Consider the following 13,154-nt stretch of genomic DNA (forward strand, 5'->3'; position numbering starts at 1 on the left):
CTATTAATCATGTAGAATGTTCATTAGTTGCTGATGTAGTAATCATTAATAAATAGGTTAGTTCACCATTAGTAATACATTAACTCATGATTATCTGTGCATTAGTTAAGCATGAATTAATGCATATTAGTGCACCCGTATTGTAAAGTGTTACCGTTTTTGTTTTTGAACGGTCTTCACTATGTCTGTTGTTTCAATTGGTATGTATTTTACTTTCGAAGCATATGTATATATATATATATATATATATATATATATATATATATATATATATATATATATATATATATATATATATATATATATATATATATATCTTCTATATATCTTCTATATATCTTCATTTGTGTTCTGAAGATGAACGGGTTTCTTACATCTTATGGGTTTGGACTGACACAAGGAAGAGGAATTAATGACAGAATTTACATTTCAGGGTGAACTAACCCTTTAAATTGCCTTAATGTACTAAAACAGTGAAGTAAAAAGATCAGATTCAGTACACACCTTATTGATGATGCATACTCTATGGAAAAACACTTTACAAGAAACTGTGTATTGTGTTCATATTCAGGGTTCATCTGCTCACCTGTAGATAGTGTTTATTGTTCATAATGTGTGTACTGAATCTGATCTTTTAATGTTACCGTCTCACTACATTAGCACAAACCTGTTCAAAATGACCTGCAGTTGATGGAGGAAAGTCTTGTTTTCCCCTCCAGGTGTTTCCTATAAAGCTGGACACACTCTTAACAACCAGCTGAAACACTCAAGACTGAACTGAACACACGATATGATTTTAATGCTGATTGTGAACAGACTGAACACAACTGGCACAGACCCGGCGCGGGGGCAGGTTCAGTCATAAGTATCAAATTACATTCATAATCGGCCTTACAATCATTAAGTGTGTCCCCGCCTTAAGAGTGTGACGTCAGGTGAAAGCTATGAACAGGCCTGTTGACTCTGAATGTGTGAGCGGTGTGTGTTTTCAGTGCTCATGTTAGCAGGTTCGAGCGAAGCAGAAGCAGCTCTGAGTTCAGAGTCTATTTCAAACTCAGGCCCTGTCCACACAAACACAGGTATTTTCAAAACCGCAGCTTTTTCTACACGGTTTGGCTGTTCGTCCACACGCAAACGCAGTATCCGGTTACTGAAACCGGACTTTTTGAAAACTCCGGCCAGGGTGAAGATTTTTAGAAACTCCGGTTGCAGCGTTGTCGTGTAGACGGTGAAACTGGAGATTTCGGCTTGTTAAGTCGAAGTGTGCGCCGTTCTCGCCTTTGTTTGACGTCAGTTTGTGTGCCGTTATCGCTTTTGTTTACATGAGTGGAGTCTATGCAATGACTTTTAATAAAGCTTTTAATAACTCTGCTAACAGCGCTTATCACATACAGATACATGCACAGTTCTCTCATTGTATTGCAGAACAGAGGCGCCAGAATGCAATAATACACTATAGTAAGGCAAGTGTGTGAAGCTTCAGTCCACTTGGGCCCTGCCCCTGTATATATACAGTTTCCTGTCACTGAGTCCAGTAAAGGAACTTGTAGAAGGGTTTCTCTGAGCCCATGGCATCTCTCAGTGATTCGGTGCCGTGGATGGGACCCATGTGGAAATCAGGCAGCCAATCATAGTGCAGTTTTGTGTTTTCATGTGGACGGAGATTTATTTTTAAACCGTGCTTGTGTGAACGCGATTGTTTTTTTTAAAACAGAGGAGGAAAAACTGCACTGTTCATGGACATAATAAACATGAGCTGAGATGAAGAAGCAGCAATTCCAGCATAAAAACATATACATTTACATTGTATTCTATATATTTAATTCCTTTATTTTACATCATTTTTAACCTGTTCTGTTATTTTTTGTCCAGAGACAAACTCCAGAGAGTCAAAGACCGACACAAAACCAGCATGAAGAACAAGTATGAGAGATTATTTGAGGGAATGAAACTCCAGGAGAATGAAGCCCTCTTGAACAGGATCTACACACAGCTCTACATCATAGAGGGAGAGAGAGGAGGAGTGAATGAAGAACATGAGGTTTTACAGATGGAGAAAACAGCCAAAACACAACACTCACAAGACACTCCAATCTACTGCAATGACATCTTTACAGCCTCACCTGAACCAGGACGTGAGGAGAAAGAGCAGATCAAGACTGTTCTTACTAAAGGCATCGCTGGAATCGGAAAAACCGTCTCTGTGCAGAAGTTCATTCTGGACTGGGCCGAGGGAAGAGCCAATCAGGATGTAGATTTCATGTTTGTGCTTCCATTTCGAGAGCTGAACTTGATCCGAGATCATCAGTACAGTCTTCACAGACTTCTGCTGGACTTTCATCCTGAACTTCAAGATCTGGACTCAAGGATTTATGAGAAGTGTAAAGTTGTGTTCATCTTTGATGGTCTGGATGAAAGCAGAATCACACTGAGGTTTTCAGACGCTCAGGAAGTTTCTGGTGTGACTGAGACTTCATCAGTGGAAAAAAAGGTGTGTTGGATTTAATCATGTACATCAGTTCCACATGAATCAGTGAAGTTAAACAAACATCATTTGTTCACATAATTTCAAGTATTTTTTAAGTAACCCAATTGAGTAATCTCAAAATGATTTTAACAACACTTGAGACCCTGCTCTTTAATCAAGTCACGAAACACAAGTTTATTTTATTTTTGTTCTAAATTGAATGATTTATAAGAAGAGAAACACAATTTTGTTGCGTAGATTGCAAATAATATGATTAAGTAAATTAGACAATATGTGTTTTCCTTTTTTTCTGTTAATGTCACAGATTAGGAAAAGAAAACTGTTCAGAAAGACTTCATCAGTGGATGTGTTGATGTCAAAGGAAGTTTCTGATGTGACTGAGACTTCATCAGTGGATGTGTTGATGTCAAAGGAAGTTTCTGGTGTGACTGAGACTTCATCAGTGGATGTGTTGATGTCAAAGCTCATGAAAGGAGAGATGCTTCCCTCGGCTCTCATCTGGATCACCTCCAGACCAGCAGCAGCCAATCAGATCCCCTCCAAATACATCAACCGTCTAACAGAGATTCAGGGATTCAATGAGCCTCAGAAGGTGGAATATTTCAGGAAGAGAATCAGGGACGAGCATCAAGCCAGCAGAATCATCTCACACATCAGAAGAGCAAGAAGCCTCCACATCATGTGCCACATACCCGTCTTCTGCTGGATCTCATCCACTGTGCTTCAAAAGCTCCTGGAAGAAGATCTGAGTGCAGAAATCCCTCAAACTCTGACTGAAATGTACATCCACTTCCTGCTGATTCAGATCAACATGAGGAATCAGAAGTATGAAGAGAGAGATCCAGAGAAACTCCTGCCATCCAACAGAGAAGTGATTGTGAAACTTGCGGAAGTGGCTTTCAAACAGCTGATGAAGGGCAATGTGATGTTCTATGAGGAGGACCTGAGAGAGAGCGGCATAGACGTCACTGACGCCGCAGTGCATTCTGGGATCTGCACTGAGATCTTTAAGGAGGAATCTGTGATTCATCAGAGGAAAGTCTACAGCTTCATTCATCTGAGCGTCCAGGAGTTTCTCGCTGCTTTCTATGAGTTTTACTCTCATGTGATCAAGAACAAGAAACCACTGCAGGAATTCAGATCTTACTGGTCTGATAAAGACTCTCTGTATTATCTAATAACATCAGCAGTAGATAAAGCCCTCGAGAGTAAGAATGGACGGCTGGATCTGTTCCTGCGGTTCCTGCTGGGCGTCTCTCTGGAGTCCAATCAGAGACTCTTACAGGATCTACTGACACGCACAGAGAACAGCTCAGAGGACATCAGGAGAATCACACAGTACATTCAACAGAAGATCAAAGGTGGACATGAACTCTCAGCTGATCAGTCCATCAATCTGTTCCTCTGTCTGCTGGAAGTGAAAGATCAGACTCTGTCCAGAGAGATTCAGGAGTTTGTGAAATCAGACAAACACTCAGAGAGGAAACTCTCTCCTGGTCACTGCTCAACAATCGCCTACATGCTTCAGATCTCAGAGGAGCCGCTGGATGAGCTGAACCTCAGGAAATACAACACATCAGCTGAGGGCAGAAGAAGACTGATACCAGCTGTGATCTACTGCACAAAAGCTCTGTGAGTGTTAATTATTCACTAATGAAGAATCATGTTTAATAATGAATCAGCACCATTTGCTAAATGAGAGGTTTTCTCCTGAATAACAAGCTCAGAGTCTTAAAGGGCTCATGACGTGTCTTCTCATTATTTTAATTTGGAAATGAAGCAGTCAGTCAAGTTAACATTATTTAGAAAATGGATTTACACTCTAATCAAAACTTTTATGACAAACACGATAAATGTAACCATTTAAAAGAAAAAAAGATGTTTTGTTAGAGCTTTTGTAGCAAAGGCGCCGCCATCTTGCAGAACTATAACCTGTGACGTCACGGGGTTGGTTGACGCTGTTGGTAGGGGTGGGCGATATAGCCTCAATTATATCACCATATTTCAAGAATATTTGCGATAATGATATTTATGACGATATAGAAAAACATATATATGGAACAAAGTGTTATTGGTGACTGCAGCTGGTAGGCAGCAGCATTTATTAGTGCAAACAAAATGAAGGGCATTTTCCATCCTTTTCCAATAAACTACTGTCACTGAAGAGAGAATAGAAGTGTAAAACTATTGTCATAAGGTGGCAGCAGCAACACGCACACGCGCACACACACACTGCAAAAAATGCTTTTCTTATTTAGTATTTTTGTCTCGTTTCTAGTCTAAATATCTAAAAATTCTTAAATCAAGATGCATTTATTAGTAAGATTACATAAGAAATGTTCTTGTTTTATGAGAAAAAAAACCCTAATAAAGTGAGTTTTTGCTTGAAACAAGTCAACTTTCAAGTCAAGTCAACTTTATTTATATAGTGCTTTTAACAATGCTTTGTTTCAAAGCAGCTTTACAGTGTTAAACAGGAAAATAATGCAGCATAATTTTATTCAGCCGTCTAGCCATTCTGGAGAAAACGGTTATGTCATTAGTTCATTTCAATTATCATACAGTGACAGTGTGGGATTTAGATCAGTAATTAGATCAGTAATTTAGTTTATATGGTTAATTTAGTTTAATAATTAGATTTATTTGGATATTTAGTTGAAAAATATAGAAAAAAAGTAGTGTCCCCAACTGAGCAAGCCAAGCCAGAGGCAACAGTGGCAAGGAAACCAAAACCCCATCAGGTGACCTAATGGAGGAAAATAAACCTTGGGAGAAACCAGGCTCCGTCGGGGTGCCAGTTCTCCTCTGGCCAATTAACAAGCAGTGTATGATTATTATTCTGGAAACTTTACAGGTCAGAGGTCATAATAGATCGGAATATTCGAAGGATCGGAGGCAACACGCCGGAGACGGGTTTATTGAGGATGATGTGTTGATTAAACAGTTATTAAAGTGCAATATTCGAAAGATCAGAGGCAACACGCCGGAGACGGGTTTATTGAGGATGCCGTGTCGACGATGCAATTTCAGGGGAGTCTAATTGACACGGTCTCTGCCGACACTTCAGGGTCATGAGTTGGTCTTCTCTGGGCGCAGGTCCACCATCTGATCTGGATATGGCTTGGATCCGGCTGACTGCAGTAAACCTCGGGATAAAACAGAGAGACTAACATTAGCGTAGATGCCATTCTTCTGATGATGTAACGAGTACATCAGGTGTTATGGGAAGTGTTCCCAGTTCCGGCTGACCTAGTTAATGCAGCCTAACAATCATTTCATTGAAAAAGTGTTTTATATGTATGCCACAGTAAAGAGATGTGTTTTTAGTAGGGCTGAACGATTAATTGCATTTGCGATAATATCGCGATATGATATAACGCGATTTCCTAACCGCAAAGGCTGTGATTACATGACACGTCACGTGACACGCGGGAGTAAAGTCTGCAGAAGAAGCATCAACTTGGCACGTTACACATATCATATGCCTGGCCTAAAAGAAAAAAAAAACTGTTTGTGTTTGATCTATCTAATATTGTGTTGTTCATACTATAGGCTACAATCATCTCTCCAATGATTCTGGATCGATTCTGAGCTTAGATTTTAACTGCAGGTGCGTGGTGGCGCTGCATGTGTTTTAGAAACACCCGTATTCTGATTGCTTCCATTATATCTCTCTCACACACACACATACACACAATCACGCACGAACCATAAAATAATATTTCATAACGTTCGGAAAGGTTGACGGCGCGAATTGCAATGACATTCGCAGGCTTCTTTGCACAGGATAAGCGCTGTGAGAAACTTTGCTTGATGTCACGCTTACAGTGTGTGTTCTCGCCCGCCTGTATTTTCCTTACAAATGCTCAACGAAGGCTTCATTCATGTCGTTAGAAACTCACTGACAGAAGGCTTTCCATTTCAAATGCTCACACGGCGCATTGTGAAGAGTGCTTGCGAGCACGCCTCTGTGCGCGTCTCAAAATGCTTTTATGACGCGAAATTAATGTAAACACCATCAGTAATGTCTTAATGAATTAAACAGACAGGGCAAAAACATCTTATATTTCAAAAGAGATCTGTGCATTAGTGTGAATGCAGGTCTCCCGCTGTCTATGATGATGTTATGATTAATAATCAAACAACAGTAAAGCTGAGAAAGAGAAAAATCACTCACAGTTCAGACACTCTAATGTGGCGTTCACACCGGACGCGATTCGCGCGAAGGTGGACGCGTGTACATTTTGAGTTTACTCGCGCGAATCGCATGTGACATTCACTGCACAACAGACGCGAATTCGCGTCACGGGCGGGGCTTCCGCCAGCAGCTCGTCTCGTTGAGAAATGGCTGACATGGGCTGTGTTTACATGTCTTTTTAGGGTGCTTTCACACTTGGTTCGATTGCCTGGACCGAACCCGAGTTCAATTGCTCCCCCCTCCCCGTGCCCCCGTTGGACTGTGTTCATATTATATTATTTGGTTCCTAACCGGGGTGCGTTTGCGTCATCAAAGCAGCAGCTGTTTAACCGGTTGCTTAGTAACTACAGCGAGCGTGAAGGCGGCGAAATGCATAGTGTTGCTCACCTCACTTTTATATTTTAGTTTTTTAACTGTTGGTTTTGTTTCTAAAGCTTCAGTACATAATGGCACTTGCGTCTATATGCCGCAAATGTACAGCAAATGCTCTAAAAAACGCTGAAGACGAGCAGAAATTAGATTTACAGCTCTCTGCTTGCAGTCAGTCATGCTCATCAGGAAAATGAGTGAGAAACACAAACATAAATTTTTATCAAATCAAACGTCATTAATAGCGGTTCACTTCCGCGATTTAGTACGATTGCGTTCACATCAGCAGCGAACCGTACCGGAGTTCACATGAACCGTACCCCAGACCACCCTTTTTAAGCGGACTCTGGTACGGTTCGCGGGTGCGCACCCGAGTTCGGAAGACCGCGTTCACATAATCCAAACGTAGCGAACTCTGACATCAATCGAACCCGGGTGCGCACCAAAACTGCTAGTGTGAAAGCACCCTTAAATACTGAAAGCACTCTTTGTTCATTGCTTGTAATATGTTTTTTTGTTTCTCTTTATGATTTACTACTTTGTTTTGCAGCTATATTAGTTTATATATTTAAAATTATTAACATGCAATTGTTTTAATTAAAATGTTATAATGTGTAGTTATTTTAAAAAGCTTATAATTACATATATCATAATAAAAAACATATTAATTATTCATATTAATCTTATTAATTTATTAAAAACTTAAAAAGGAAAAAGTTCAAGAATTGTTTTGGAATCGGATCGTGACTCCCAGAATCGGAATCGGATTGTGAGGTACCAATTACAGATTTCCACCATTACTATAAAATGTTGTATTGTTGAATAATTAAGAAGATAAAGAGTTTTAAAAATAATCGCATATTAAATCGCAATCGCAATATTGGTTAAAAAAAAATCGCAATTCGATTTTTTTCCAAAATCGTTCAGCCCTAGTTTTTTAGTCTAGATTTAAACTGACTGAGTGTGTCTGCTTCCCGTACAATGTTAGGAAGACTGTTCCAGAGTTTAGGTGCTAAATAGGAAAAGGATCGACCGCCTGCAGTTGATTTGGATATTCTCGGTATTATCAACTGGCCAGAATTTTGAGACCGCAGTAGACGTGATGGAGTATAATGTGTTAAGAGCTCGCTCAAGTACTGGAGATAAACCATTTAGTGCTTTGTAAGTAATAAGCAAGATTTTAAAATGTATGCAATGTTTAATAGGCAGCCAGTGCAGTGTTGACAGAACTGGGCTAATATGGTCATACTTCCTGGTTCTAGTATGAACTCGAGCTGCTGCGTTTTGGACCAGCTGGAGTTTATTTATTAAGCGATCACGGCAACCACCCAGTAGAGCATTACAATAATCTAACCTTGCGGTCATGAACGCATAAACTAACTGGAAAGACACTGCCTTTTCAAGTATTTTTGACAGAAAGGGTAGATTTGAGATTGGTCTATAATTGACTAATTCTGTAGGATCAAGTTGCGTTTTTTTTACATTTACATACATTTACATTTAGTCATTTAGCAGACGCTTTTATCCAAAGCGACTTACAAATGAGAGCAATAGAAGCAACTACAACAGTCAGAGGCTACAGTATGCAAGTGCTGTAACAAGTCTCAGTTAATCTAACACAGAACACACAGGATTTTTTTTTTTTTTTTTAAATAAATTAGACAGACAGAAAAATTAATAGAATGTTAAGTGCTATTCTTGATTGGTCAGGTGCTGCTGGAAGAGATGCGTCTTTAGATGTTTTTTGAAAATGGCTACAGACTCGGCTGCTCGAATTGAGATAGGCAGGTCATTCCACCAGGTGGGGGCGGTCCAAGAAAAGGTCCTTGACAGTGATTTCATGCCTCTCTGGTATGGCACCACAAGGCGTCGTTCACTGGTAGAACGCAAACTCCTGGAGGGTGTGTATGTCTGAACAAGCGAGTTAAGGTAAATTGGTGCAGAGCCAGTGGTTGCTTTGAAGGCGAGTACCAGTGCCTTGAATTTGATGCGAGCGGCTATTGGTAGCCAGTGGAGTCTGATGAAGAGAGGCGTGACGTGCGCTCTCTTCGGCTCGTTAAAGATCACCCTCGCCGCTGCATTCTGGATCAGTTGCAATGGTTTGATAGTGCATGCCGGAAGGCCTGCTAGAAGAGCATTACAGTAGCCCAGTCTGGAGAGAACAAGAGCTTGGACCAAGAGTTGTGTGGTCTGCTCAGATAGGAAGGCTCTAATCTTCCTAATGTTGTATAATGCAAATCTGCAGGACCGGGTTGTTGCAGTAATGTGGTCAGTGAATTTAAGCTGATCATCGATCACAACTCCAAGATTCCTGGCTGTCCTGGACGGAGTTATGGTTGATGATCCTAGCTGAATGGAGAGATTGTGATGAAGTGCTGGGTTGGCTGAGACCACAAGCAGTTCAGTCTTTGCAAGGTTGAGTTGCAGGTGATGCTCCTTCATCCAGGCAGAAATGTCTGTTAGGCAGGCAGCGATACGAACACCAACCGTGGGATCATCTGGTTGAAATGAGAAGTAGAGTTGAGTGTCGTCTGCATAGCAGTGATAGGAAAAGCCATGTTTCTGAATGACCGATCCCAGTGATGACATGTAGATGGAGAAGAGAAGTGGTCCAAGCACTGAGCCCTGTGGAACTCCAGTGGCTAGATGATGTGACTTAGACACTTCACCTCTCCATGACACCCTGAAGGACCTACCTGAGAGGTAAGACTTGAGCCACTGGAGAGCAGTTCCTGAGATGCCCATCTTCATGAGAGTTGACAGGAGGATCTGGTGGTTAACTGTGTCAAAAGCAGCAGACAAATCCAGTAAGATAAGTACTGTGGATCTGGAAGCCGCTCTTGCCTGCCTCAGTGCCTCCGTAACCGAGAGCAGGGCAGTCTCAGTTGAGTGGCCGCTTTTGAAGCCTGATTGGTTGATATCCAGGAGGTTGTTCTGTTCAAGAAACGTAGAGAGCTGGTTAAAAACAACTCGCTCGAGTGTCTTTGCAATGAAAGGCAGAAGGGATACCGGTCTGTAGTTTTCTAAAAGTGCTGGGTTCATAGAGTGTTTCTTAAGCAGTGGGGTTACCCGAGCCTGCTTAAATGCTGTGGGGAAGGTCCCGGTGGGAAGAGAGGTGTTGACAATGTGAGTGAGTGCAGGAGTAACAGAAGAAGAAATGGCCTGAAGGAGGTGAGTGGGGATAGGATCAAGCGGACAGGTAGTGGGGTGGTTGGAAAGTATGAGTTTGGAGACTTCAGCTTCAGAGAGCAGAGAAAAAGAGGGGAGTGTATGTGTTATGGTTGTTGAGATGTGCGTGTCGGTTTGTGGTGCGGAGAATTGGCTGCTGATGGAGGAGGTTTTTTGTGTGAAAAATGATGCAAAGTCATCAGCTGTAAGAGTTGATGAAGGAGGGGGGGGGAGGACAGAGGAGCGAAGAGAACGTTCTGAAGAGTGCACGAGAGTCAGAGCAGTTGTGTATTTTGTTGTGATAGTATGAAGTTTTAGCAGTGGAGACGTTACTAGAGAAAGAAGCGAGAAGAGACTGATACAGGGTCAGGTCAGTAGTGTTTTTAGTTTTGCGCCACTTCCTCTCTGCCGCCCGGAGTCCAGAGCGATGATCGCGGAGAACATCAGACAGCCAGGTGGCAGAGGGGGTGGTGCAGGCTGGCCTGGATGAAACGGGACAGAAGTTGTCTAAGCAAGATGTTAGAGTGGAGCAAAGAGTGTCAGTAGCACTGTTAGTGTCCAGTGCTGAGAACTGAGCAGGTGGAGGGAGTGAGGAGGAAACCATAGTGGATAGACGGGAGGGAGAGAGGGAGCGTAGATTACGCCGAAAGGTAATCAGCGGAGGAGTGTGTGTTGTGTTAGGAGTTAGTAGGAGGTTAAGAGTGATGAGAAAGTGATCTGAGGTGTGTAAAGGAGTAACTAAAGTGACGTCTGTGGAGCAGTAGCGTGTGTAGATAAGATCAAGATGGTTACCTGATTTATGAGTAGCTGTAGTAGGTGAAGTGTCTAAGTCACATCATCTAGCCACTGGAGTTCCACAGGGCTCAGTGCTTGGACCACTTCTCTTCTCCATCTTCTCTTAAGATCAAATGAGGTCAGAAGAGTGGTGAAGTCTGCAGCCTGGGGTTTATCAAGGTGAATGTTGAAGTCACCGAGCAGTACCAGAGGAGTGCCATCCTCAGGGAAGTGAGAGAGTAACATATCCAATTCCTCCAGGAAGTTACCCAGTTGACCTGGAGGACGATAAATAACTACAACATGGATTTTAGCAGGGTGAGTGACAGTGATTGAGTGCGATTCAAATGAGCAGTTGCCAGATAGAGAAGGGATGGGCTCAAATTTCCAATCCTTTGAGATGAGCAGACCAGTACCTCCGCCCCTCCCAATCTGGCGAGAGGTGTGTGAAAAAGAGAAATTTTTTGAGAGGGCCGCAGGAGTGGCAGTGTCTTCTGGTTTGATCCAGGTTTCAGTTAGAGCCATGAGACTGAGATGTGAATGAGTGGAAATAGATGAAATAAAGTCTGCTTTGTTTACAGCAGACTGGCAATTCCAGAGACCAATTGGAATGGACATTAATGTAGCAGAGGAAATGGGTACACTACGCAGATTAGTAGGATTACGGCGTCTAGAATGTACAGAGCGTGATTTACGGGTGTGTGTGATAATAGTAGAGATTTGGAAGCACATTGTGAATACGGGTCAGATAAATTAGCAGATGAAAACAAGCAAAAAGTGGACAAAGTATATATATATATATATATATATATATATATATATATATATATATATATATATATAGCTATACTCAAGTGCCTTGTCGGTGTCCTTGCTCGAGTGGAGTCGCGCAGAGTAGAGTCGAATGGTCTTTACACTCTTCGGTCTTCACACGAGGGCTGCCGCTTCCTCTGCCGCGGAGTACTACTCAATTTATACTCGCATTAAATGTCGTTATTGAATACAGCTGGCTACTCCCAGTGAAACGCGTTATTTCGCACAAGGTCAAACAATAACAAACCAGACTACAACAAACAGCCAACTACAGCAAACAGACAGCGTTCTAAAGAACAGCTGAACTACAGATCAAATGAGGAAAATGTAAACAGAACTCACACACTAGCTGTTTTCCCTGATGTTTTTTAATAAGTGGTTTAATAATAGCCAACTTAAAAAGTTTTCGGTACATATCCTAATGACAAAGATGAATTAATTATATTAAGAAGAGGATCTATGACCTCTGGTAGCATCTCTTTCAATAGCCTAGTCGGTACAGGGTCAAGCATACATGTTGTTGATTTTGATGATTTAACGAGTTTAGCCAATTCTTCTTCTCCTATAGCAGTGAATGAGTGTAATTTTTCCTCAGTGACACTACAATGCTCTGTCTGATGTGATAATGTAGTAGACGGCTGCATGTTTAAAATTTTCTTCCTAATATTATCAATCATACATAAAGTCATTACTGCTGTGCTGTTTACAAACATCAGAAGTTGAAGCTTTATTTTTGGTTAATTTAGCCACTGTATCGAATAAATACCTAGGGCTGTGTTTGTTTTCTTCCAAGAGAGTCGAGAAATAAGCAGATCTAGCAGTTTTTACGGCCTTTCTGTATGCGATCATGTGCTCTTTCCATGAATTACGAAAGACCTCTAGTTTTGTTTTCTTCCAGCTGCGCTCCATTTTTCTGGCTGCTGTTTTAAGGGCCAGAGTGTGCTCGTTATACCACGATGTTGGACTATTTTCTTTAATCTTCTTTAAGCACAGGGGAGCAACTGTGTCTAAAGTACTGGAAAAGAGAGTCAATAGTTTCTTTTGCAACATCGAGTTCTTCTAAGCTATCTGGGATGCTGAGGAGATGATACTGATGAGGAAGATTATTTAAAAAGCAATCTTTAGTGGCGGCAGTGATTGTCCTGCCATTTTTGAAGCGAGGGGGCGGCTTTGCAACCTTAGCTATATTAAGTATACATGATACTAGGTAATGATCTGAGATGTTATCGCTCTGCTGCAGAATTTCAACGGTATCAACATTTATTCCATGTGACAATATTAGGTCTAAAGTATGATTATGGCGATGAGTGGGTCCTAATACGTGTTGCCTAACTCCAATAGAGT

The 13,154-nt window shown here is 41.4% G+C and overlaps 1 protein-coding gene across 2 annotated transcripts in view; it reads left to right on the forward strand.

Moving 5' to 3' along the window:
* LOC307135124 (NLR family CARD domain-containing protein 3-like) overlaps window positions 1–13,154 on the forward strand; it is a 144,186-nt gene that overhangs the window by 12,059 nt on the left and 118,973 nt on the right. For both annotated transcript variants that reach the window (XM_079831319.1, XM_079831320.1), the window contains exons 3-4: window positions 1,873–2,491; window positions 2,793–4,120. In XM_079831319.1, coding sequence (XP_079687445.1) covers window positions 1,873–2,491; window positions 2,793–4,120 — 1,947 coding nt within the window. The remainder of the gene's footprint in view (window positions 1–1,872; window positions 2,492–2,792; window positions 4,121–13,154) is intronic.

The sequence above is a fragment of the Gobio gobio genome (assembly GCF_949357685.1).
Source record: "Gobio gobio genome assembly, chromosome: 12".
NCBI classification, from domain to species: domain Eukaryota; kingdom Metazoa; phylum Chordata; class Actinopteri; order Cypriniformes; family Gobionidae; genus Gobio; species Gobio gobio.